The sequence below is a fragment of the Podospora pseudoanserina genome, chromosome 6, assembly GCF_035222485.1.
Source record: "Podospora pseudoanserina strain CBS 124.78 chromosome 6, whole genome shotgun sequence".
Classification (NCBI taxonomy): Eukaryota; Fungi; Ascomycota; class Sordariomycetes; order Sordariales; family Podosporaceae; genus Podospora; species Podospora pseudoanserina.
Genome location: NC_085925.1, coordinates 355567 through 381861, shown reverse-complemented (window position 1 = coordinate 381861; position 26295 = coordinate 355567). Strand labels below are relative to the sequence as shown.

The window sequence follows — 26295 nt, the reverse complement described above, 5'->3', positions numbered from 1 at the left end:
AACGAGCCTCCTTTCAGGCGAGTTGGACATGACTTGGCTCCTTGGCAAGTTGGGCTGGCCAGATGTGTCTTGGCCCTGCAAAGTGCTGTGCTGGCGATGGTGCTGACAGTCATGAGACGCTATGGGTTTTGGTTGATAGATTGGTTCCAACAAAGCACCCAGGAACCGGGACGGCAGGCTAGCTGGAGCTCGAGGGCGGCAAAGGGCAAAAAAAGCAGCAGAGCCATTGACCGATGCAGTCATAGGATCTGATGTGATCAGCAGGCGAAGGAAGCGTTTGACTTTTGAGCTGTCTCTCGGCGCTGATTCGGCGTCTGATCTGGCACGCCTGGCATGTCTGATTGTTGACCTTCGCCGGGTCCGGATATCTCGAGCACCTCGAGGTTGTGTGGTTGTGCCATGTCGTTTGTGGGTGAGGTGAGGGAGGGGCAATGCCTCACGTCACCGACCAATGATTAGGTAAGAAATTGCATTTTCAACCTATGGGAGGCCACGGTTTTGCACAAGGCAACGTCACGCCAGATCAGCCGACTGTACAAAGACCAACATGGAGATTGATGCCATAACAAGAGGAACTGCTCTAATAATCGGCCGAATAAAACACCACGGGAGCAGAGGGAAGGTTGCAAAGCGAGGACCAGTGCAACCAGTGCTCTTTGGGCAAGCAGGAAAAACTCCTGCAGTGTTGGAAGGGTTTGGTGGAGAAGTTCAAACCATTACGTACCAGCAAGCTCTGTCAACCGCTGGCTGTGCCGGTTGGCCACCTCTCGACCACCACCTCCTCACGGCTCGCCGATGATGTTATGCCATGTCAGAGAAACTCGGGCATTCGTGTGAGCAGAGAATCAGCGGTTCGGGCTGTTATGAGGCACGGCTTGGCGCAATTTTCGTCAACTGCTGGCCGTCTCGCGCTTTGCTTGGTGTTTCTTTGTTTTGGAGAGGGAGGGTTGCGGTTGGAATTTATATCATTTGTACCGTTTGTACAGCAGCTCTGGGCTGTTTGGTTGGCTCGCCAGGGACAATATGCATAAATCTTGGTTACCGGCCACTAGCCGTTCGCAAACTGACGACAGACAAGAAAAGAAAGATGAACACCAGTGTAGGCTGCCCGATTCTAGCAGCAGCTTCCAGCTTCCACATGTCTGCTGCAGACAGCGGGGCGAAATCTTGATTGACAGCAGGGTCCTGTCGCCGAGTTCGCGGTGCGAGGTGAAGTGTACATAAAAAAATGCGGCAACTGCCCAGACGGAGCGCCGATGGCCGATGCGATGTCCAGGTGACAAAGGCTCTGGCCATTCTCGCTAGTTTCCATGAGTAATAAAGACTTTTCCAGCGTGTTGGAGCCGTGCTCCGAGCTTGTTTTCTCGGCCTGCATCGGTTCCCGCCTTAACGTCCCCTATTTAATTCAAATCCGCCATGTGCTTGTGCGCAACTGTCTTGCATCTGCCGTAACTGATACTACACCTCCTACTCATACCTCGCAACATTACACATCATATCCAATTGTTGACTTTGCCGTTGTGCAACTGCCCTCGAACTGCAGGCCCCATCCCTCCGCTGAGCTCTGCTGCTCCATCAAACTCTCCGTTTCATCAACCGTCGTCATCGAGTGATCTTGGTCGCAGACTCGACTCATCGAAAACAAGCTACACCGCTCGTGCCTGATCTGTTCAGTCAGAAATTGGGGCGAACCTGCTTTGCTTACCTGCAACAAAATAACACGAGGCTAAGGATAGAACCGCACTGTCGGAACCTCGACAGACGCACGTCTTTTCCATTCCGACCTTTCTCGCCCTCCCTGCATCATTCACTGAGTGCAGAGAGACAGACAGCATTTTATAGTCAGAAATAGCAGGGCTGACCACGAATTGCGGATCCCGAATCTGAAAAAAAAAGCCACACCAAGCTCGCAATCTTCCCCGCATCACTGCATCCATCGCAGACTTCCTCTTACCTAAGAAGCCATTGCCTTGACTAATAGAAAGCCCCCTCGTTCCTTTTGGACAGTCTTGTGAGACCACGGCTCGGGCCCCCCTCAACAGATCAAGCAGCTGTCAACGGTGCCTGAACACTGTTGCTCTGACCATCCATCGGATCGAATCAATCTCTCTGGAACGGCCCTGTCGCCATCTCTTTCTTGCATCGCACACCTGACCTGCCGGCGCTGCAATTTCTCCCCGGACCCCAGCCAAGCCCGTCCCAACACATCCCTCACCCTGTCGCCGCTGTCTTTCCCCATGGCGGTCTCCAAGCCGAGACCAGCCCATTTGCACGTCTCCCCCCTGGGAACACCTTCGAGGGACTGCTCCCCGGACTACTTAACCATGACCCGGGATCGGCCTGCCACCCCGGACCGGGCATCCCGCTCTTCTTTCTCGTCCATCCGGGAAAACGAAAGCACCTTACCCCAGTGCTTTTCCAAAACAAAGATTTCATCCTATCTCGACCCTGAGGCCATCGACGACTTGCTCTCCCCTCCCAGCCCGACAGGATCGACTTCTAGCACCGATTCTCAGGAACTGAAGATGATCCAAACTCAGACTCACACCCACACTCACACTCAACCTCACACTCAACCCCCCACCAAGTTCCTGCCGCCCGTCACGAACCCCAACAGCCGGCTCCTTGGATATTGGACTCCCGCCGATTCCTTCAGAGGCTGGAAGGAGATTCAGGTCAAGGGAAAACTTGCCAGTAAGAGCTTCGGAGACCTCCAGATCCTTCATCAAGTCTTCAAGGACACGCCCAAGCCCACCAAGCGTGGGGGTGCCAACAGACCCGGCGATGCTCCTCTCGAGAGGCTCCCGACTGAGATTTTGAGTACGTTGTCCCCCCCCCCCCACTACTGCCTATCCAAAATAGTCATGCTGACATGATCCAGCCTCCATCATCAACCTTCTTGCCCTTGATGTCCCCCCCAATGGGGTCTCGAGGCGCAATGTCGATCTCATGTCGTTGTTGCTGACCTCGCGGACGCTTCACATCGCGACCTTAACCACTCTCTACAGCAAGATCACGATTCCCCACTCGCGAATTTTCCAAAAGTTCCTCGCCCACATTTCGGAGCACTCCACCCTGGGCACAATTGTGCGGCGGCTTGATTTTTGCCACTTCAACCCTGCGCAGCTCTTCTCCACAGCGGCCGAACGCTCGCAAGCGCGCAACCTTACCTCAGAGACCCTCCTCCGATGCCTCGACCTCACCCCCAACCTGCAAGAGTTTCTTGCGCAGGAATACCTCGACGATGATTTGAACGCCGATGTATTGCGGAAGCTCTTCCTTGGCTTGTCGAGGCTGCAGGCGGTAGATTTCTGCGGTTGCACGTCGACCAAGTTCAAGGAGGCTTTCACATCGATAGTGTCGCCCAACTGGCCACCTGTGCTTTCGATCCGTCGTCTCTCACTGCACAAGTGCCTCACCCTGCCCTCGGTCGTGCTCGAGACCATTCTCCCAAGGCTAAACCACCTTACGCACCTCGATGTTGCGGGTACGCGTATAACAGACGCTGCCCTTGCTGCGATCCCGGTGACTGCCCGCATTACACACCTCAATCTGGCCAAGTGCACGCTTTTGAGTGCCAGGGGCGTCATTGATTTCCTGACCAACCACCCTGCCGCCAAGGAGCTCGAGTTCTTGAGCTTGGCCACCGATGCCAGAAGCCACCAGCTTTTCGATGCCGAGAGTCTCAACGAATTGCTTCCTGTTCTTCCCAGGACCCTCAAGTCTCTCAGCTTAAAGGGCAGCAAAATGGAGCCCTCTCATGTTGAGCTTCTCCGGCCGCTGACCAAGCATCTCGAGGAGCTTGCCATAGGCCGCTCTCTCACTTTGGCGGACGTCAACCGCCTTTTCGTTCCTGACGAGAACACCGATGATGATGTGCAGATGCAGCTGGACTGGGTCCCTCATACTCTCAAGTATTTGGACCTGTCTGACTTCTGGGGCCAGGAGCTCGATCTGGTCTATCTTTTTAGCAGCGGCTGTGCCATTCTCAAGAACTTTTCTGAGCCATTGGAAGTTATCGAGGTTGCCGAAGATGTGTTCAAGAGGGTGAAGAAGTCGGCCGCGGCGGTGGAGCGTGCTGGCTGGAAGATGTCAGAGTGTGGCAGCCGAGGATGGCTGGTGAGACAGCCGCTGAAGGACGCGACGACTGGCAAGCCTATTGTCAGGGACGATGGGCGTCGGTCGTGGAAGATGGGAGCTGATTCCTGGGGCATGAGAAAGATCCCAGTGGCGAGGTCCGAGGTTGGCGGAATGTATGGGAGCTTTATGTTTGGGCGCAAGCTTTGAAAGCCTCTCCCTTCAATCGGCATTTTCAAATTCCTCTTTTTCTTTTCTGCGGAGTGGGCTCGACTTTAGCATGGTTGTTTGGGTTTGTTGAATGAAAAAGGCAAATTCAGGGCAAGCGAGCGACTGGTGTTTCGGATATGATTTGGCTTTTCTTGGGGTTGGATATCGCTTCTCGTTTGTTTTGGGGGTACTGGTTTGTTGCTTTTTGCATCGCATGGGGAGTTAATGGGGAAAATGACGGCGGGACTGTATCACGGCGTACGATTGAGAGGACAACAAAAAAAGTCAAAAAAGGGCGCATTGGTACGACCAATACAAAGAAGAGTCGGAGGAGAGAACAACTTCAAAGAGTATATATGTCCTTTTAATTGTTATTAACTAACCCGACTGTGTATGAAGTATGAGAAAGAAGTATGAATAAGAATCCCGATCAATCTCATGGGTTTGCTGCCGAGTGAAACAGTGCAAGTGCTCTCTTCCAGGAGTGAGAGAAAAGCCAGTGGCATTACTGCATGATATACATACGTACCACAATGGCTTGCCCCGTTCATCTGTAAAGATAAGAGAGGTCAGAGGGCGAGAGATATTACTGGATTCAAGCTGTAATCTGTTTCCCGATTCACGAGGTCAGAAGACAACCCCCACGTTTTTATGTTTTGAGGCTGCAGGATCAAGACCACCCGCTTACACACCCCACCCTTTTCCATTCCCAGGACGGGAAAAATGCCTGCTGGCCATACACTCAGACTCGCACTCATCCATGCACCATCAAGCAGCCGACAAGGTAGGTAGATACGTAGATACGTGTTCCAGAGGCTTGTTGACCCAACCCCTGGTAATATGTAGGAATTGGGGAGCCACAGGACGTGGAAATAAGCTTTTCTTCATATTTTTCTGGGCCGCTTCAGGGGTTGTGTGGTGACATCTTCCAGGTTGGGTTGCATATCTCACACCTGTAGCATATTCTCTTCTAAGTAAGGATGGTTATCATCATATTTTGTAGCGCAGAGGTCTGCCAACAACGCCAATAAACACTCTCCAATTAGTACACAACCTCACCCCCATTCCAGGCAGTCATCGGTTTAGCCATTGAGAAAACAGATAATCCTAAATAACGCCTTCTGTTGCACCAACCCGTCATATTTTGTGTGGAGACGTTTACCCCCACAGAGGCGCAGTAACCTCAACGGCCCTCTCCACCACGGCCCTCACCCGATCTCCAAACACCTTGTTGCCACACTCAATTTCCAGACCCTCCAGCCAAACCTTGGCCTCCATCTTGTCCACCCTGATATTGACCCCTGGCACGGGAATGCCCAGTTTGTGCAGCCTCGCCAGCTCGGCCTCTCTTCTCTGGGCCAGCTGCGTAGCTCCATGCTCCTCGTCCTCGGAGACGTCCATGCTGGCGTCTGCTTCTTCGTCGTCACCCTCGGAAGATTTGATCTTTGGCTGGGGAGGGGGAACAGGGGACAGTTTGGGCTCGGTGATGGGGGAGACGTTGTCTGCCCCGAACTGGGCCTCGAGGAAGAACATGAGGCGCTCGAGGCGTTCAGTAGCGGAGAGGTTAGAGTGCAGGTTCCGAACGGGGAGATTGAACGAGTGAGAGTGGGAATGTGGGTTTTTGGAGGCAGAGCCTAGTTTTCACGTTAGTATGGATAAACAAGAAAAGGGGCGCGAACTAAACACTTACGTTTTACTGCTGCTGGGGAGGATTCGATGGCTAGCAAGACGGCCATTACCGCATCTGCGATACCATCGTTGAGCATGTTTCCTTCCCACTCAATTTCGACCTCGCCGTTGGACCGGTGGCGGACCGTGATTACGCCCATGACGAGATAGGCAGCGAGTACTTCGTCGACGGAAAGCTCCTCGTCGGCCACCTCCTGTCCAGAGCCATTCATGTCGTGATCTTCTCCATTTGAAGACAGCTTCTTGGAGATTGGGAGCTCTTCAATGGTACCAAATGTTCCTTCCAGGCCCCACTTGATCAGGTCGACGCCCGCGGCACTGAGCCTCATGCGCTGCTTGCAAGAGATGGTTGTGGTGGTAAGACCAGCGAATTCGCGGAGATCTTCAGGCGCCATCAATGACATCTTGAAGTCGTTCTGGACGAGAACACCGGTGATGAGCTGGGGCTCCTCGGGGGAGCTCAGAGGCTGTAGGATCGACGCAAGCTTGCCGACAACCTTGGCAGTCTTGTCGGTCTTGAATGGAATGCGGAGCTCCTCGCAGTTCTTGGGGCTGTAAACCTTGACCTTGCTTGTCTTGTTCGCGTTTAGAGAGAGCAGTTTGGATTTCAGACGCATCATATTGTGAACCTCGCCGTGGACAAGAATCTGATTGTCATGTTAGGAAAACCCGTCAAATGGAAAAATGTAAAAGGAACTGACCACTACAGGTGCCGCAACCTCCTCAATAAACTCTCTGTTCTCGGTGCCGTCGACATGGGCGGCAAAAGAGTACTCCTGGACGGTGCAACGCCTCGGAATCAAAACCTTCTCGGCGTCTCTTCCAGGGCCTCGCCTTCCTCCACCGGTATTCCGCGACATAACGGCTTGAATGTGTTCGGGCTCCTGCATGATCTGCTTGGCCATCGTGCCCTCCACGCTATAACCGGTGATGATAACACCGTTCTTCTCGCTGGGAGCCCACCGCTCAAGAAGCTCCCTGCTGACACCGTTCTGCAGCATACCGGGACTGGCAAGCATCACGCACCCGCCCACATCCTCAAACCTATCAATGCTCTTGAGCGAGCGGATGAACTTGAAGTCCCACGGCCCACCCTTACCGGCACCATCACCAGACGCCTCAGCCTCAGCCATGCGCTCCCGGAACAGACGTTTGATGTTGTCGTTCATCGCACCAACATATGTTTGGTACACCAGCATACACTTCCTGGCGAGGTTGCTGGCGTAGTAGATTGGGTACTTTTGATACTCGGCATGCTTGCCCCAGTATTCATCTAGAATAAGAAGAAGCTCCTGGGCTCTGCCGAGGGCAAAAACGGGCATCAGAACACGGCCACCCCTGTTGAGAATGCCTGTGATGGACTTCATGAGGGCCTGTTCTCGCTCCAAACGTGGGACGTGGGAGGCAATGCCGTATGTTGACTCGGTGATCAAGACATCGATCTTCACGCCTTTTGGCACTTGGGCTGATACCAAGTGGCGATCTTGCTCGCGGGAGTAATCGCCGGTGAAGAAGATGTTTAAACCTGCAATCTCAATAAGAAACATGGCTGCGCCGAGCACATGGCCGGCTGGGTATGGCGTCACCCGAATGCCCGAGATGGTGTGTGTTGTATGATAGTCGATGGCTTCGATCTGGGGAAATGTGTTCAAGTGGTCTTGTTCTGTGTAGACCAGCTGCGTTGTTGGGTTGGACGATGTGTTGCCGACTCTGACGCTGTCTTGGATCAACCACTTGTAGATAGCCTTAGTGGGATGTGTCATGAACACACGACCGCGGAAGTTTGTCTTTGCCAAGACATAGGGTAATGAGGCAGCATGATCGATATGGAAACTATTTCAGTCAGTCAGGGTGTGTGTTCTCATGATGATTTCAGAGAAGCTTCACAGGGACGGTGGCATGAGACGATGAAGGCAGAGGGTGGTAATGGCGACAAGATCTTGTATTTGATATATGAATACATATGGAGATGATGATGTTGCTGATGGACGGTACATGATGCTGAAAAGAGTGACAGAGTGACAGTGACACGGCGACTCATTACAAGTCTACCTCCACTCATTGTTGTCCCAAGCCAACACCATGCTACTCTTGCTTCGCCAAGGGGGCTATTAGACTCGGAGAGGGCAACTTACTGGCTGATGAGAAGCACATCTACAGTGCTCAGGTCAAAGTCGTCAAAGAACGGAAGGGCTGCAAGCCCATCATAGGCGGGATGTTGGCCGGCATCAAGCTAGATGACAAACAAAACATTAGCAGCTAAGACAGGGTAAGAAGAGCGCTGACCTCATCTCAGCACATACCATGACTGTCTTTCCCTTGTATTGAATGATATGACATGAACGGCCAACTTCATTGCCTCCTCCAAGACAGAGAAACATCAGCTCGTCACTGGGGTCAACAGGCTCCTCAATTACAGTAGCCGAGGCCATGGCGGCAGCTTTGCGCTTGGAGGCCATTGCGGGAGGTAATAAGTGTACGTGATCGAATATCTTGTTAGTTGTTTCAGGAACTCACGTCTCTTGTAAAACTGCTTGCAAGAATTATATCGAGAGCAGGGAGGTGGATGTGTTGCAGCAACTTTGTGAAAAAATTGGCAGCAATACAAGAGGCAATATTCCCGCAAAGTCGAAGTGTATAGGTATTGGTGCGAAGATGGCGACTGGGCTATTCAAAGTTGCGGGTGATCAGGTGGTTGTTGTCGTTGAATAAGACCAGAGATAAAAGGTTGAATAGTGTAAGATCTGCCGGCGCGACGCTGCTCAGTGAGGCAGCTGCCAGCTGCTCTACCAAAAGGTGCTGGGGTGGCCCAAGCTTAAGGTGAAGCAGGTGCACGGGCCTGGTGGGCTACGGTCTGGCACTTTATCTGGGTGGTAACCACGTGACCTTGCTGGACGCGACAGACTCGGAGGTGAGGCGTTAGCTCTGCTTTCAAATCTTGACATCCTTCCAGGCGATTCACGACGAGAACAGCCCGCGCCGCTTCCCCATTGATTGCGCAACTCCCAAATCCAGCGGACCACGAGCAGGAATCATCAGAGAACCGATTGATCGACTTTTGCCCATTGCAGAGCGAGTGTCGGATGGGTACCGGGCAGGGTGCTTTGGCCGGCTACGCAGGTGCGCCTGCTCGGGTCTGAAGGAGCTTCTACTTTCTACCAAAGATCGAGGCCCTCTCTCGACCCTCCGCTTTTCCCACCGCACCTAGAGAGCAGTCCCGCCTTTTTTCTGCCCTCTCTCTATACAGACGACCAACCCTCATTTAGTTTCCCACAATCGCGATAGCTTCTGCTCCCGACCGTGAAGTTACCAGAATTGTTGGGTACATCGAACGCGACTTCGACTTTTTTTGTCAGAACTTCCGACAGTCAACCGCTTCGACCACACTTCCAAGCTCACCAGGCAAAGTCGAATTATCGATTTCGCTCTTTCCAAAGATGGCGCAACCACAACCCCAGGCACCCCAGGTGTCTCACCCTCCTCAGGTCTCGCCTCACATGCAGCAAATGCAGATGCCGCAACAGCAGCAGCAAAGACCGCCGCAGCAACAACATTACTCTCCTCCCCAGCAGTCGGCTTCGCCTGCCAACACTCCACAGCCTCAGTACTCGATTCCGCCGAATAAGAGACCCCGAACATCGGTCGAGACCCCGTCGCAACCACAGTCGCAATACGGTACGCCGACGTATGCTATGAGTCCACAGGCAGCCGTTGCATCTCCGAACACTGTTACATCTCCGAACTACACCAACATGCCCACTCCGGTTCCCAATGCGCCGTCGTATGCCTCTCAGTATGGTGTGAATGGACATTCTGCCGCTTCCCCGGCTCAACAACCAGGCTTGACATTGCCTGAAGCCCGACCCTCGATGACTGCCACCCCAACACCGACAACCCCTCTTATCCCGAGTCTCCCCCACACCCCGCAGCCTCAACAACATCAGGCTCCGCAATATCAGCAACAGCAGCACCAAGTTTCGCAGGCCCAGCAGCTTGGACAGGTGCAGCCAACCCAACAGCAGCATGGACAGGCGCACCCGCAACAGCAGGTGCCGGCTCCGCAGTATCAGCAGGGCCAGCAGTACCAACAGCCGATGCAGCCCCAACATGCGCAGTCGGTTCAGCAACCAATACAGCCCCAACCCGTCCAGCAAGCTCCACAGCAACAGTATACCAATGCCACAATGGCACCGATTGGTCCCCCTCCCTCCACTCCGGGTGCCATGTTGCCTCCATCGAAGCCGGTTACTACGAAGGAATACGAATATGACGTGAGCGATGCTCTCGCTGGAACAGGCGTGGATTTGAGGGCCGAGGAACAATACCTAGCGGAGCTGTATGGTGGTTCATTTGCTCAGGAGGCAAGAACCGGCCTGCCAGCCAACGCGCCAGGCAACAAGGGCTCATTTTATGGTGCTGGTTCAGCGAATCAACCAGCTGAGGCCACCGGGCTCAGTCAGGAGCAGTTTGAAGCCGAGGCTGCCAAGCGAGCCTGGGACGAGGCGGCCCAAAGATTGGCTGTTACCCGAAGCAATGAGCTCAGGAACCCTTTCTTGATCGTCCCTAACCTGCATTATCGCGCGGACAAAATTGCGAAGGAGCATGGGCTCACACTCAATCTGGAGCTCAAGAACCAGCAGCAAACCATGGGTAAAATGCGAACTCCCCAAGAGTTTCCTCAGCCTAAGGTGACAGTGACATCCAGACACGGCCCTGATGGCATGGTTGTCTCTACAAAGGGGTGTTTCATCCCTCATGATGCTTATTTGGTCGATCAACTTGCACTCTTGTCGATCGCCACAAAACACCGTCTGAGAGAGCTCCTCGAAGAAGCCAATGGCATCGCCAATATTCGGCAGACAACTTCTCATGGCGAGATCCCCCAAGAGTGGGCTGATGTTGCCGTACCTTTACGAACCGGTCTTGATTCCCTTCCCGCCGACACGGCCAACGGCAACCCCCGCAAACGTATGTCATACATGATTTGGCGTGTGCAGTATACCCTGCTAACCTATCCCTGCAGGCTCCTTTGAAGCAATCAGTACCGCCCCAGTGCCATCCAAGGGTGCCAAGGTGGTCAAGGACCTCAACGCCGCTGTAAGACAGAATGCCACGTCTGAGCGAGATCTGGAAGAAGCTCGGCTTCGCAAGCGGCAAAAGCGGTTAAACCCAGATGCAGCCCAGACCGGATCTCGCGCAGGTTCCATCGTTCCTGGTACACCTGGTTCAGTCGCACCCGACGGCGAGGCCGCCAAAGCGCCTTCCAAGAAAGAACTAAAGAAGGGTGCGGCAGCCGCCAGACTATCCGAGGCATCCAGCACTGCCAATGCGAACCAGACCCTGAGCGCTTTGATGGGCAGTTTTGGGAAGAAAAAGAAGAAGGAATACAGCTGGATGACATCTGGTAGTGGCCCAAGCACACCCCGAGCGACCGGTGGCCAAGAACCAGGCACCCCTGGTTCAGCAGCTGGCAGTAAAGCACAGTCGGAGAAGGCCACACTGACCCAGGATGGCAAGGCTCCCCGTCTGGGCACCTGGCGGGAGGACAAGGAGAAAGGCAAAAGTATCCAGCTTCGAGACTGGGTTACAGTCTTGGAGATGGATGGTCGCGACATCAAGGCTGTCCAGGAGGCCTATGTCAAACTGGATTCCTCGACGCCCCGATAGAGATACGAGACCACGACATATCGTACCCTCGACGGCCTGTGTTTAAGCGATACTCAGGGATGAGTAGCGAGAAAGAAAGGGGAAAGATACTTTACCTTTGCGAATGCCGTCCGTTATGAGTCGTTGATTTTATTTTCAATTCATGTATGGGAACTTGGAGTAGGGAGCGAGGAGCCGGGAAAACAAAAGCTTTATTTCGTTTCACTCATACAAGACGATAAAATGGTGGGATCCTTCCTCTTTCTTACACCCCCTCCATCCCGCTGGCGTTTACCTTTTCTTTTCACCCTACAATTTGTTTATCGTCTATTGTAATTTGTCCTTTCGGCACTTATATCACACTAGCCAGGCGTTCTTCACACACGGAGCAGGGGGTGTGGGTTTGTATATTTCTCGTTGGTGCGGGTCAGGCAAGGAAAGGGTAGAGATTCTCGGGCGGGCAGAGGATGGATGATAGGGTGGGTTTGGTCGGGGAGAGAGCAAGGTATCATGCGCGTGGCCTATTCCCCACAGATGAAGCTCGGAAAGGGAGCTAGCAAAACAGAAGAATTCAAAAGCTGATGCAAATCGTTCATGTATGACTCCAGCTTGAAGTGTTGATGACGTTATTTTTCATATCAACATGACTACAGTTTTCCTGTGCTTGTGCGGGAATTCAAGGGATGTTTCTGTTCCATATTCGTTTTAGCATGCCTTAATATTTCCCAAGTTTGCAAACCACGACCACTACTGTAGAAAAGCAATTCTTTGGTTGAGATGCTGTGTGAAGGCCGACGGAATAACCCTAACCCTGTTTCGATCAGCAACAACAACCCCAACCCAGTTTTCCAGGCACAACAGTGTGCCAAGAGCTCCCCACATTAGGCTGTGGAGCTCAGGAGCGGTTGGCCCCATCGCGTCGACGGCATTGACGTGCATTCAACACGGTCCCGTTTGACCACACAAAACATTTGACAGCAAACGACAACGGCCACCATTTTACGCTCCCCACCAAAGGCATGACATGAAAGATCACCGGTGATCCCAGGTCATCATGTCCGATTTAGCGGTTGGGCAGAAAATACAGCTGAGCGACGGCCGCACTGGAACTATTCGATATGTTGGCCAAACACACTTCGCCGTGGGCGAATGGGTTGGTGTCGAGCTCGACGATGGATCCGGAAAGAATGATGGCATGGTTCAGGGAGAGCGCTATTTCGAATGTGCCATGGGATATGGCATGTTCGTAAGGCCCGTCACAGTCACCGTCACGGCTCCTGCTCCTGTTCCATCACAGCCACCCAAGCCAGCCGGCGCCAAAAAAGGATCTCGCCCAAGCAGCCTGTTCTCCAACAGCTCCAACAAGGGGGCCTCGTCCTCTACCAGTGATCCGAGTCTGGGAAAACGAATGAGCTTGAATGCACCCAGCCCGAGTCCAGTACCTAGAAGGGGCAGTGTGAGGGTGGGTTCTGCTCTGTTTACTATGCGTCAGGGGCCTGGAAAGCTAATTCGGTCCGTGTAGAGTCCCACGAAATCACCAACGAAGCAGCTTAATCGCTCCCCAACCAGCGCGGCACCATCACGAACCGTCACACCCTCCAATGCCAATGTCAAACCCGGCGCCTTGGCCGTCAGACCTCGACCTGCTTCTGCCACCAGCAGGCCCTCTATGGCCCCGCCGCCCGTGCCCAGACAAACCCGCCAGGTCTCGACAGCTTCTTCAACCCCAAGACAGAGTAGTGCTCCTCCGCGCACACTCAGCACCAGAGGTGGACTTGCCACCGGAGTTGGATCGAGACCGGCATCAACTCGTGTTCCTGGCGCGAGGCAGAGCTCCGCCTCGTCCGTTTCGAGCGTCAACAAGACTTCCCGTGCCGAATCCCGCAAAAGCAGCGATGACGAGATATTATCCCCTCAACCCACCAGCCCCGTCCAAGTCCGAACGGCAGCGCTGGAGAAGCTCGCCACGACGTCCCTACCACCGGCAGGTGGAGGGGCAGCAAAATCACCCATTGCCACTGCTTCTGTATCGTCACGAAATGCGCCCAGCACAGCCGCTGCGCAGAAGGAGATTGAAGATCTCAAGGCCAAACTGCGCGTGCTGGAGAAGAAACGGATCGAAGACAGAGAAAAGCTGAACAACTTGGAGAAAATCAAGGGGGAGAGGGATAAGTTTGAGAGAATTATTCAGACGTTACAGATCAAATACCAGCCTCAGCAGCAAGAGATTGCGGATTTGAGGAAACAGCTCAAGGAGGCAGAAACAAGGTTTTATGCAGTCGAGGAGATGCAGGAGAGCCATGAAAGTGCGCTTGAGCTGGCAACGCTGGATCGGGAGATGGCGGAGGAGACGGCCGAGGTGCTCAAGGTGGAACTGGAAGCACTGAAGCAGAAAAGCGAAGAGCTGGAGCTCGAGGTGGAGATTCTCCGGGAGGAAAACGCCGAATTCACAAAGGGGATGTCGACCGAGGAACGGGCGAGCACCGGGTGGTTGCAAATGGAGAGAAACAATGAACGGCTCAAGGAGGCACTGATCAGGCTGAGGGACCTTTCGCAGGAGCAAGAGGAGGAACTCAAGGATCAAATCAAGGGGCTGGAGGAGGATCTGAGGGAGTTTGAGACGATGAAGGAGCAATTCGCCGCTACGAAGGAAAAGTTGGCTCAGGCCGAGGTGGCAGTGGAGGATCTGAGGGAGCAGCTGAACAATGCGCTAGGAGCAGAGGACCTGATCGAGAAGATTACTGAGGAAAATATGAATCAAGCAGAGGAGATCAAGGAGTTGCGGGCCGTCATTGATGACCTGGAGAGTTTGAAGGAGATCAACGACGAGCTGGAGATCAATCATGTACAGAATGAAAAGGAGATGCAGGAGGAGCTGGACTTGAAGGATGCCATTATTTCTGAGCAAATGAGGCAGGCCAACGTACAGCGGGAGTCGATGGAGGATATGGAGTACACACTTTCGCGGTTCAGGGAACTGGTCACGAGCTTGCAAAGTGATTTGGAGGATATGAGGGCCTCCCATGCGGTGACGGAGAACGAGTCCGAGCAGCTTAACAATCGCTCTAGGGCTATGATGGACTTGAACATGAAGCTGCAAATTTCGGCGGCCAAGGCTCAGGTGAAGACAATTGACCTTGAGCTGAGGAGGATGGAGGCCCAAGAGGCGGAGCAGCACCTCGAGATTGTCAAGCTGTTTTTGCCCGACAGCTATCAGTTGGATAGGGATTCTGTTCTGGCCCTGTTGCGCTTCAAGAGACTGGCGTTCAAGGCCAACTTGCTGAATGGCTTCATCAAGGAGCGTGTGAATGGCCAGGCGCACCCCGGACACGAAGACGACGTATTTGAGGGTTGCGGTGCCATCGACAAGCTCACATGGGTGTCTGCCATGTGCGATCGTTTTGTCAATTCCATCAGCCACTGCTCTCTGGAGCAGTTCGCCAAGTACGAAGGTGCGTTGTACGAACTGGAGCCTGTCGAGAGAGCTCTTAATGGTTGGATCGACGGCTTGAGGCGTGACGACTTGAAGGAGAAGCAGTGCTCTGCCGAGCTCCAGCGGACAATTGCTCTCATGACGCATCTGGGCGAGGTGCACATCTCCAACGACCTGGAGAGCTTCGCCGATGATATTCACATGAAGGCGCTTCTCATGCAAAGCTATCTGGAATCTGCTGCGGCCACCTTCACGACCATGCGTGCCATGGTTCAGCGGGTCGTTCCGCCAAGCGACGAGGAGAATGAGCTGGAGCAATATTTCGCAAAGAAGGCCGAGGGCGTCATCACACAGACGCGCGGCGCCAAGGTCATTGCAGGCAAGACAGTTCGCTCTCTCGAGGAGCTCAAGACCAGGCATCTATCCCTTACGCCGGATACCATGAAAGCTTTTGAGCAGTGCGAGGCGGCCACCCAAGAGCTTTCCGAGATGGCCCGCAGAATTGGTTTGGACCTTCATCAGCTCGTGCTCGAGGAGGGCAGGACAGAACCGTACACCTACGTGGAGATCCAAAACTGCATCTCGCAGACTTCCATCAACTCATTCGGCACTAACGAAGCCGATTTGTTCTCTACCTACCTCAACAAGCTCCGCCAGACCACCTCTCAAATCTCGGATCTGGCCGCTCTCTCCACCGACCTGGCCCAAACTCAAGAATTCGAGCGTAACCAGCCTCCATGGCTCCTGCGCGCACAGGAGATCAAGGCCCTCAAGAAGATCCCAGTGGATGCCGAGGAAGAACTTCGACGTCTCAAGGACGATATCAACGATGCGCGCCGTGCCATCGCTATCCGGGAAGAAAACTTATCGACAGCCCAGGTCAAGATTGAAACACTTGAATCCCGCATGCGTGATGCGAACGCCAAAGCCAAGCGCGTCACCGAGCTCGAGTCCCACCTCGAGACTGCCAAATCCGAAGCCGCGGCTCTAGCGGACAACATCAAGAAGCAAGATCGCGAGCTCAAGGCTTTGGAATCGGAGCGTGACAAGTGGAAGCAGATCGCATCCAACAGTCGGGTTATTTCTACGGCTGGCGGTGAAGAGGGGGCCAAGGCTAACCAAGAAAGAGCGGTGGCGACGGCAAGGGAGATGGACACGCTCAAAAATGAGATTCTAGGCTTGCAGTCGGCAGTGAGGTACCTCCGGGAGGACAACAGGAGGGCAAGAGTCAAAGAACAGGCTAGCTACGACTGGCTGGCCGAGCCACTTCTCAAGAAGGCAGTTCCGGCGGAGAAGCAGAGGAGGAACATGGTCAAGGCAGAGAGCAAGGCCGTTCTCGGTGAACTGGTCAAGATGGTGACCGAGGCGAAGGTCTATGACTTGAGCATGCTGGACAAGAAGATTGTTGCGCAGGGCGGGTGGAAGCCGGCGAAGAGCACACCGCAGTTTTGGGCTGCTAAACAAGAGGAAGATTGGGCTGTTTGGAAGGGTTGGGAGGGGGCCGTGATCAAGAATGCGAGGTTGCTGAACGCGGTGGAGCACAATCGAGAAGAGGTCAAGGAGAAGAAGGGGGTCGTTAGCGCGGCTGCGAAACTGCAGATTAGACTTCCTGGTGGGAAGAAACATTATTATGGGGGAGAGGTGCAAGTTTTTGGCTCGAGAGAGTGGGAAGGGCTACAGGGAAGGATGGTGACAGCTGGGGTGTAAAAGTAATTAACGGTGGAGTGCATGTATGCTTTTCGAGATATATACCCTGTAAATGTGAAGCGTTATTGTTGTTTGTTCACTTTTGCTTCAGGAGGATGAATCGGTCCATGTAAAAGGTAACTGGGTGGGGTGCTGGATCTTCTGATCGTAGTACAGGAAGTCCATACCCCCAAGTTGGTATCATAATAATTCTAAACCCAGACACATTTCATCCCGGCATTCCTTTGTATCGTCTTTCCCGACTCTCGGTGTTCTCACATGATGAATTTAATCATTTCTTTCCCTTCTTTGCCTTCCCACCAGCGCTCGAACTCGGCCCGGGTGAAGAACCACCTCCAAGACCACCCAGACCACCCATTCCGCCCATGCCGCCCATACCCATCGACTGAGCAGCCTGCATCAGGCTAGCCATATCCATCCCACCGGGTCCTCCTCCTCCACCGCCCAACATACCCGGCAGTCCTCCCGCGCCACCAGCACCACCCATCTGGCTCATCATATCCTTCAAAAAGTTCTCGCTGACTCCGCCACCAGTCATGGCGGGGCTGTAGTGAGGCAACAGTTCCGACATCTTCCAGCCTCTGGGCACAGCAGGTCTGGGCCATTGCTCCCCAGGCTTGAGTTCGGGAGGAGGCGGCGCGCCGCGGACGTGGACCCTCAGCGCAGGGGAGGCATCGGTGATGGGATGGCTCGTTAGGTGCTGAGCCACGAGCAGGAACAAGTGATGCTTGTTCTTGACGCGGGTCTGGTTCGCGAGGGAGACCTTGACCCTGCCCGGGTTGGCCCAGTCCTTGGGGTGGAGCTTGCCTGCTTCGAAGACGGTGGGGATGTTGAGGTTCGCGCAGGCGGCCAGGATCTCGGTGGCTAGCGGGTTGGGGACGGCAACGGCGGCGGAGACGCGGCGGCCTTGGGCGCGGGTGTGCAGGCTGGAGAAGTAGATTGGGTACAGGCAGAGGTAGGATGCATAGGGGGTTGCGTCGGTTGTTGTTTGCATCTGGGGGTAGGCGGGGGGCTGTTGTGGCTGGCGGAATTGGGGTGGGGGTTGTTGCTGAGGAAGGGGGGTTGGTCTGGAAGGGGCTGCTTGACGGGTGCGGATGATGTCTGATTCGACAAAGTCGTCGATGTCGTCTTCGGAGGGGTCCGACATTTGAACGTCATCTTCCGAGTCGGATACCTCTTCTACTCGGGGGTGGGACATCTTAGCGGTTTTATTGGTGGCAGCGATGACGGTGGTGAGGAAGGTGGTGATTTTGCGAGGGCGATGGGGAGGATGTGGAACAACTTGGAGCTTGTCGTTCATAGTGGGGTTTTCGCTTGGAGGCTGTAATTAAGGTGTGGTCTGAGCTTCTCGTGGGGCGAGTGATGGGTGGGGTCCATATGGTGGTGCTCAAGGCCTCTTGACTATCCATTAAGAACTCTTGACTATCTTCTATTATCCATCTTTTGAAGCCTCTCAACTATATTTCGAGGCCTGGTTCAAGTGTTTTGCAATCCCAGTTATTTTGTCCACGACGTGTCCACTACACACCAGCTGCAATGCAAACAGGTATTTTCGGTTTCAAAGGGTGTAGTAATTATTCTCATGGAAATGTTCACACAGAACCAAAGTACACGTCTAGAGGCCCCCTATCCACACACATCCTTGCAATTTGCTTTATAAAGAACTCAATCAAGCGCCCACGAGTGCACGTGAACCTAACACGTAGGTCCCAGAAAGCAAGTGACAAAAAACAGCTGTGGTTACACCACTTCAAACAGCCATACTACCAACAGTCTTGATTTCTGTTGAATTCTATTTGGAACATAGACTCCTCACGGCCTTGGAGTACTGGACAGTTTTTTGTTGATTTTTCCGGGCAAGAGAAAGGCGGTTATCTTGCCATTAAGTGAGTAGTGTTGGTGTTCGATTTGCACCCTGATTTTTGGGACCCATGTGCTAACCTAGCGATCGTGGCTCCCCTTGTGATGAGCCTTAATCTTCGTTCCAGGGGGGTGATCCTCCTTGGTAAACTTGCAATAAGGATGTGTGCAGGCGCCGTTGATAACGCTTGGGCAGTGATGGCCATAGATGCAATCGTCCACATCGCACTCTTGGCCCCCGGAGCACGGGTTCAGCCTTGTCAGGAACGCAATGGCCACCAACTCCTCTTTGGTGGGCTTGTAATTGTGTTCGAAGTTGCATGAATCGCCCTTGGAACAGGGGCCGCGGAGGTAATGATTGTTGCACAGCTTGTTGCTGTCTTTCCTCTTCTTGAGGTTGTCCAGCGCAGACTGCGAGACCTGAAGAGGGGGATCAAGACCGCGAGGTCCTATCGGCATAGTCGTCAGTATACGTGTATAAGCCAGAAGGATATATCATACCTGGGTTCCAAGGAACTGGCTTTGGCTTGTTTGGGGTTTTGTGAGAGGCCCGGGAAGACGGCTGCTGCTGCAAAGCTGCCTTGGTATGGGCAGGCAATTTGATCACCGGTGGAGGCGGTGGAGGGGTGGCACTCTTGATGGCTTTAGCATAAGTTGTGGCTGCCGGAGTTGACGTTGAAGCCGCCGATGCCGAAGATGGTGTCTGTGGCTCGGAGCTGCCTATACTATCGATACTTGCGACACTGTTACTGGTCGTGGCTGTGGCCCTGACGACAGGAGGCGTCGGTACAGTAACGGGGAAGGCGGGGACAGCAGAGATGGCGGGGACAGCCGGCACGACCGGTTTCATCTCGATAGTTGGTGTGGCAGGCTTGTTGTGTTCAACAACCGGGGTGGCAGGAACAGGCGTGAAAGGTGAGCCGAACGACTCAGAGCTAGCCGACTCTGACACCCTATCAACAAGCTTTTCAGACCGAAACAGGATGCTGTTCAAATTCAGTATATTTGCGCCGATGGCCCTCAGCTCACGCACCACTATTGTAACTTGGTCAGTATAAGAGCACAGTTTACTCGCTGCTGCTCGCTCAATGGCCAACATACCAGGTACGCCTTCCAAGATGGTGATCTGGTGCTGAACACTATCCTCTTGGAACAACTCGTCGAGAAACGGGGCATACCCTGCATCGTGTGATATGCCCAGTATAACTTGCTTGCAGTTGTGGTTCCTGAGATGCCATTTTGTCATTTCCTTGATCTTGTTATCGGCTCTTTCTTTGCCGTGGCCGACATCGACAAAGTCAAAAGTGGCCTTGGCCTGTGTGAAGCCGAGCGTGAAATCTTTGAGGTTGCTCTCATTCTCCAGACAGCCATCTCGGCGCATCGCCTTGCTAAGGCCGGCGAGATTGAGGTAGACCTGTGCGAGAACTCCAATTTCATTGCCGTGAGGGCCACATTGGCCCAAAATTGCTGATCTCAAGGCGTAAGCAGCCTTTTTGCCCCCAGCAAGACCCTGTTGGATCAGCTCCGATTTGAAAATGAGCCCGTCCCCGTCTATCAATACGACGACATAGGAGTTGGAATTTTTTATTTGTTCGTTGGCCAAGATGGACGTTTCAAGTTGCGTTTCGAGGGCGTGAATGCGTTGCTGTAGTTCACGCCTGGATCGAGTAGCATCTTCGTAGTCCAAGTTTCGTTCATGCACTCTCTGGGCCAGTTCCGTATTTTCAGCTCGGAGGGTTGACTCTATCGACTCGGCATAGACCAAGAGATCCTGTGAGGAGGGTATCAGCAGCCACTTTTAAGAGCCTAATGACTGCTCTGGTGTTGAATCACCCTCCCCACAATATAATATGGGTTAATCTACTTTTGCCGTGCCCATTATTTGATGGGGAGGGTGTGTATACATATACATACCTTGATCAAATTGATGTGCGAGTCTTGGTAAGTGGCGAGATCCTGATACCGTTGGAGGAAGGCGACGAGGCTCGGTCTTGACTCCATGGCGCCTATCCTCTTTTCTGGGTATTGCTGTTTGCTTTAATGTTGCTCTTTATCGATGTAAATTCCCTCTTCCATTGGACGAGCGGAAGTGGTGATCTGTTGGATTCCCCGCGGGCGATGGGGCGGCTTGTGTGTCCGAAGTTAATCTCGGCCTGGGTCCGGATATAATTTAGTAAGCTAGAGCCTCACCTAGCTGGACTTGACACGGAGGTCGAGTCCTGGATTTTGATTGACGAGCCGAGTCAATAAGAAATGATGGCCCTCGCGAGATGTGAGAGATGCCAGATTGATATGCGGCGGGCGACGGGAGACTGGAGGCAAGAGGAGCAGGCAGAGCTTTGCCGCACGGGCGCTTCAATTCACTGGCTTCTGGGGGGACTGTTCACTGTCGCGCCTGCAATTAGGAGCCGCAGGAGCAGATGGCGGGATGAATACTGACACGGGCCGGCGACAGAAGGGACAATGAATCCCTTGGGTGATGGAGATGCGATGAAGTTGCGTCTGGGCTGTGTCTGTGTGTGTGGCTTCAGCGACGGGCGTCTTGTGATTCCTGAGGCCCCTGCTGCCATTCGTCGGATTTACCGTCGCCTGCGGCCTGTAAACCGGGAGTGCTCCTTCTGGACCGCATGGCTCCGATGTCACCTGTGTCACTTCAGGGAAAGAGCCCAGCCCAGTCTCCATGCTTTATTCAAAATTGCAAGGATGTGGATGGAGTTTTTAAACGTGTACTTCGGTTCTGTGTGAACATTTTCATGAGAATAATTCCTACATTGCAGCTTGTGTGTGGTGGGGTATAAGACACGGAACCACCATTCAAGTTTTCCTCTCGTAAAACTCGCGAATCTTCCTCCGAGTCTCCTGATCCTCTCTTTCAAAGGCAGCATCGTCTTTGATGGGGGGGTCGAAGGATTTGTTGAACGTTGTTCCCGGCTCTGCCATCTTATCTCTGCTTTCCCAGATGTCCTCGGAGCTTGGTTGGCCTCGACCATACTTGGCTGCCTCCTTCTTCCGGAAATGATCTTTGATGGCTTCAGCGCGAAGCTTTGGATCCCAAGACTTGGTGCGCATGCAAAACCAAAAGTCGTCCCAGAGCTCGGTACACTGTCTTACACCACCGTACCGGTAAACAGAGTTGACCTGAGAGCCGGGGGTATGGCAATGCCAGGCATAGTCAAAAGCATCCTGACACGACATGGTTGTTGGAAGAAGAGCCTCGGACATGGCGATAGAGGCTTCGGAGCGCTTGTCTTTGGGCGGTGGGGGAGGGGTCTCAGGCGCTGGCGCTGAAAGCCAACTGGGTACCCACGATGATTTGGCGGCGTCTGAATCTGTTGAAGACGGAGGGGAAGCGGCGTGAGAGGAAGAAGGGTTGGCTGCCGCTTGGATTTCGCGGAGAAACTTGGAGACCTCCTCATCTGTTGATGGCTTCCTTTCGCTGGCTGGAGGTTGTGGTTGCTGAGTTGCAGAGTGGTGAGAGGCTTCGGAAGCCTTTGGTGAGGGGGACGGCGAGGTCCAGAACCAACCCATGATAGTCTCTTGTTGAAGGTCCTGAAGATGGATGCAGTGTAGTGCAGGAGATGAAGACTCGTGCAACCTGAATCAGAGGTTAGTGAGGGCTCATTTGAAGAGGACGTCAAGTGAGGGGTACGCGGAACATGAGGAGGGGACGGGAGGATGGTACCTGATATCAGTCTCGTGATTCGCAAACCTTCCAGTCACTTCAGCGTCTCTCAAACGCCAAAGACGGGATGGCAAGCGGACAAGCCTTTTTGGAAAGCTGCCAATCAGAAGCCCAGCGCATCTTGCTGCGGGGCATTGCTTGGCGCCGAGGCTTGAGGGGACGATCAGCGACCCCATTAATGACCTCACTGACAGGGGCGGCGTTCCAAACCATCGCATGTGGAACCAAGCTGTCGGCCAGCCGGTCACCTTGGGCTTAAATTCGTCGCCTCCCGAAAGCACTACTCTTGCATCGCAACGGCTGCGGCCTTTTGCCTTGTTGGTGCCAGTACGACGAGTATGTATTCTCTCGGCCAAATCACCTGCCAACGGGTTGCTGACGGTTTGGAGCAGTCAAATGATCGTGGAAACCTGCGACCTGAGCTGTATTGAACTATACAGAGAGGGCCTTCTCTATACCTAGCCTCGTCCATGGCCATGCGCGGCCGAAGGTTGCCTGCTTTTGCAGCAACCCACACCGCCAGGCAACGCCTTCTCCCCGCTCTAGGACAACATACAAAACTTGCCCGAAGATGGCAGAGCACGGTTGGCACAGGCAAGACCGGCCATATCGAAGCCAAAGCAGATGAGTCAATATTATTTGTCGACAGTTAGTACAATCCTCCGGTTTCTCTCGCCTCTCACCCGGTATTAGATACTGACAGCTCGCAGACCTATTTCCACTGAAACTAAGCTCATTACTACTCTGGAGGCCATGGAAGGCTCAAAACGATGTCCCGGAGTTGCTCAAGAAATTTGACAAGACTTCCTTGGGCGTGTTCGATCCTGTCAGTCTGGTGAAGCGGGCAATTCCAGACTCCCTTTCTGTAAACATCACTGAAGTCATCCCCAGAACAAAAGAAGGGGGCGCCTATGTCAAGTTCACCCATCCCGGTGATACATCCGCCTCGGAAATTCAGGCAAAACTCTCACAAGCGCTGGAACAGAATCCCATCAAGCCATGGTTTAGTCCCTTTCGAGGTATCTCAACAGGTCTTGTTCTAGGCCGACCGTGGCTGGAGGATCTTTATAGACTTCCCAAAAGCCGTTTGCGTGTTGAGTTCGTGCCGGCAAAAGACTCTGAACAGCCTGATGAGCTTTCCCAGGAGGCACTATACAGTGTCTTTCGTCGGTACGGATGGATTGCCGACATCACCTCGCAACCGCCCGATTCGAAAGTTCTACCCAAATTCGCCTACGTAGACTTTGTGCTTGTCAAGGATGCCATCATGGCGCGAAACTGTCTGCACGGCTTTGTTCTGCAGGAAGAGGGAAGCAAAGCTGCCACAAAGCTGAGGCTGTCATACGAACAGCGAGTCAAACCACATAACATCTGGAAATGGATCAGCAGTCATCCACGCATCGTTATCCCCATCCTTGCCGCCTTTCTCGCCACCTTTACTGTCATCGTGTTTGATCCTATTCGCGAGTTCTTTGTCAAGGTATGTATTGCCAACAAACCCCTCCGCAAAATTGAACTCGTTACTAACATCATCACAGCACCATGTTCAGCGATCTCTTGAGTTTACCAATAGTAAGCTCTACAAGTGGCTTAAACGGCAGACATCGGACATCCTCTCCCTTGGTAAGAAGCACGGTAGCGATGCTGGCCTGAATGCTTTGTTCAACCACCGAAAAGACCTGATTGATTCAATCAAGAGCAGCCTCCTTGAATCGGTCGACACATTTGTTGTCATTCAGGGTCCCCGGGGATCAGGAGGCAAAGAGTTAGTTATGGATCAAGTGCTCGAAGGACGTAAGGACGTCTTAGTGTTGGATTGCAAGCCAGTGATGGAGGCCAGGGGCGAGGCTGGCACCATCAGAAAGCTCGCTTTTCAGGTTGGATACCGCCCAGTATTCTCGTGGGCGAACAATCTCAGCAGCCTGGTCGACCTTGCTATCCAAAGCACCACTGGAGTCAAGGCTGGGTTCTCTGAGAACCTCGAAGCCCAAGTAGTCAAAATTCTTCAAACAACCGCATCGGCCCTCAAAGAAGTCTCACTCGCTGGAAGAAAAAAGGAAGACCAGGATGCCAACCTTTCGGACGACGCCTATCTTGAGGCCCATCCGGAGCGGCGTGCGGTTGTGGTCATTGACAACTTCCTCCACAAGAGCGAGGAGAAGGGCATCATATATGACAAGGTATCTGACTGGGCGGCAGCCTTGGTCCAGTCCAATGTGGCTCACGTCATCTTCCTCACCACTGACACCTCCTACTCGAAACCTCTGTCCCGGGCTCTTCCTGATCGTGTCTTTCACCAAGTTACCCTGGGGGATCTCTCGCCCCAGGTAGCCAAACAGTTTGTCGTTTCTCAGCTCGAGGCAAATGCGCGCTCTGATGAGAAGGCGAAGGAGGACGAAAAGGGGGGAGACGGCTCACCGCTGAAAACCGATAGCCAAGGACGTCAGGATCTTCAGGAATTGGATGAGTGCATTGAAGCCCTCGGCGGCCGCCTCACAGACCTCCAGGTCCTTGCTCGCAGACTCAAAGTCGGTCAGAGCCCCAAGAAGGCTGTCTCTGACATCATTGAGCAGAGTGCTTCCGAGATTCTCCGCATGTTCCTGTTGACTGGCAACAAGACTGCTGGCGAAGGCGTCGACAAGGAGAGGAAATGGTCTGTTGAGCAAGCGTGGTACCTCATCAAGGAGATCGCCAAGAACGACTCTCTCCGCTACAACGAGGTCCTGCTCGCCAACACGTTTGCCTCTTCTACGACCTCCAGCGCTACCAACCCCGAAGCTGCTCTAGAGGCGCTGGCCAATGCGGAGTTGATCACTGTGAAATCCCACCACGGGCGGCCAGCCACCATCCGCGCGGGCAAACCCGTCTACCAAGCCGCTTTTGCAAAGCTTCTCGAAGATAAGGTCGTGAAATCGAGGATGGATTTGGCGCTGCTGACTGAACTGTCCAAAATTGAGGCCAAGAACATTGACAAGGCAGAGCAAGAATTGACTGTGCTTGCAGGCCTTCCCAACGCACCAGCGCAGGCCTCAGATAGAGTGAATTACTTGCTAGGCAAGTTACAGGCTAGCCAGAGAAAGATCGAAGGGTTTGACAAGGAGATGGGAGCACTGAAGAAGGTCTTGGCTGAGGAGGCATAACTGTGACCTGAATGCTACAGGCAATGGGGCATGGGACGAAATTCAGCTCAATACTTTTACGATGGGACGAAGATCATGCCTGTGTATAGCCTTGCTTTTGTATAATTAAAAACCTTGGACATGAAGCAGCATAACTCATCAACCCCTTAATTGCATGTGTTCAATATTTGTTCAGCTACTTGTCCAAAAAGGCATCAAAGTACGGTATATAACAGGCTCTGAGATTCGACTACTGTCCACACCCAGAGTGTATGCCCTGCTCAAGTAAAAGTCTGTCACGCTTTGCTATTCTATTCTTCCATGTCCACAACCCTTCAGCCCCTTTAGCTTTGGGCTTCGAGGCAATAGCAATCTGAAAGCTGAACCTCACTACCCCTATCTCTCCATTTTCTGGCTGCCTTTCCAACCAGCCAACACATCTATCCTTCTATAACCGCCTGTCTAATGTTGAGTATGTTTGAAGTCGGCGCCCTATTGCTGAACAGACGGAAAGAATGCGGCCAATGACGGGATCTTAGATGATAGCCAAGTACAATACAACCGAAGCTTATCAAGAAAAACCAGGATACATGTGTATTCTGTGAAGGTAAGTTGTTGAGCATGCAAAATATTGTTTGACATCCAGAAGATCATTACAGTATAGGGAATTGTAATGAAATCCTCCAGATTTCATCAACAAGTCAAGGCCTCGTGGCGCAACGGTAGCGCGTTCGACTCCAGATCGAAAGGTTATCCGTTCAAATCGGGTCGGGGTCATCTTTTTCATGCAGACAGTCACCCGTCTAGCTATGTTTTTTGCTTTTGCTTTTACAACAAAAGCTGGCTGGCCGTTGGGTCTGGTATTGGAGCCC

General features: G+C 53.2%; 8 protein-coding genes and 1 non-coding gene across 9 annotated transcripts; 4 read left to right on the top strand and 5 right to left on the bottom strand.

The window, feature by feature from the left end:
• Positions 1–622: 622 nt before the first annotated feature.
• QC764_603900 (uncharacterized protein) lies at positions 623–4742 on the top strand. The gene is made up of 2 exons (XM_062948895.1): positions 623–2820; positions 2882–4742. The coding sequence occupies exons 1-2, from the start codon at positions 2238–2240 to the stop codon at positions 4285–4287; spliced, it is 1989 nt and encodes a 662-aa protein (XP_062797108.1). The 5' UTR covers positions 623–2237; the 3' UTR covers positions 4288–4742.
• Positions 4743–5178: 436 nt separating this feature from the next.
• On the bottom strand, positions 5179–8799 carry YSH1 (endoribonuclease ysh1). The gene is made up of 5 exons (XM_062948894.1): positions 8280–8799; positions 8112–8209; positions 6678–7809; positions 5978–6623; positions 5179–5921 (listed from the first exon to the last, which is right to left on the bottom strand). The coding sequence occupies exons 1-5, from the start codon at positions 8433–8435 to the stop codon at positions 5446–5448; spliced, it is 2508 nt and encodes an 835-aa protein (XP_062797107.1). The 5' UTR covers positions 8436–8799; the 3' UTR covers positions 5179–5445.
• An 83-nt stretch (positions 8800–8882) lies between these two features.
• QC764_603880 (uncharacterized protein) lies at positions 8883–12231 on the top strand. Its single transcript, XM_062948893.1, has 2 exons — positions 8883–10944; positions 11000–12231. Exons 1-2 carry the CDS (start codon positions 9414–9416, stop codon positions 11641–11643), a joined length of 2175 nt encoding a protein of 724 aa, XP_062797106.1. The 5' UTR covers positions 8883–9413; the 3' UTR covers positions 11644–12231.
• A 252-nt stretch (positions 12232–12483) lies between these two features.
• Positions 12484–16898, top strand: RO3 (Dynactin, 150 kDa isoform). The gene is made up of 2 exons (XM_062948892.1): positions 12484–13084; positions 13145–16898. The coding sequence occupies exons 1-2, from the start codon at positions 12677–12679 to the stop codon at positions 16760–16762; spliced, it is 4026 nt and encodes a 1341-aa protein (XP_062797105.1). The 5' UTR covers positions 12484–12676; the 3' UTR covers positions 16763–16898.
• A 135-nt stretch (positions 16899–17033) lies between these two features.
• On the bottom strand, positions 17034–18062 carry SEC65 (signal recognition particle subunit; the record flags this gene model as incomplete). Its single annotated transcript, XM_062948891.1, has 1 exon — positions 17034–18062. The coding sequence occupies one exon, from the start codon at positions 18060–18062 to the stop codon at positions 17034–17036; it is 1029 nt and encodes a 342-aa protein (XP_062797104.1).
• A 239-nt stretch (positions 18063–18301) lies between these two features.
• QC764_603850 (uncharacterized protein) lies at positions 18302–20623 on the bottom strand (the record flags this gene model as incomplete). The annotated part of the gene is made up of 4 exons (XM_062948890.1): positions 18302–19071; positions 19124–19657; positions 19724–20393; positions 20537–20623. The coding sequence occupies 4 exons, from the start codon at positions 20621–20623 to the stop codon at positions 18704–18706; spliced, it is 1659 nt and encodes a 552-aa protein (XP_062797103.1). The 3' UTR covers positions 18302–18703.
• Positions 20624–21333: 710 nt separating this feature from the next.
• Positions 21334–25688, top strand: YME2 (mitochondrial escape protein 2). The gene is made up of 4 exons (XM_062948888.1): positions 21334–22640; positions 22697–22952; positions 23015–23784; positions 23843–25688. Exons 2-4 carry the CDS (start codon positions 22775–22777, stop codon positions 25442–25444), a joined length of 2550 nt encoding a protein of 849 aa, XP_062797101.1. The 5' UTR covers positions 21334–22640; positions 22697–22774; the 3' UTR covers positions 25445–25688.
• On the bottom strand, positions 21437–22439 carry QC764_603840 (uncharacterized protein; the record flags this gene model as incomplete). The annotated part of the gene is made up of 2 exons (XM_062948889.1): positions 21437–22217; positions 22360–22439. 2 exons carry the CDS (start codon positions 22437–22439, stop codon positions 21437–21439), a joined length of 861 nt encoding a protein of 286 aa, XP_062797102.1.
• A 440-nt stretch (positions 25689–26128) lies between the features above and the next one.
• Positions 26129–26200, bottom strand: QC764_0088670. Its single transcript has one exon. It is a non-coding gene; the product is annotated as a tRNA-Trp (tRNA).
• Positions 26201–26295: the final 95 nt, after the last annotated feature.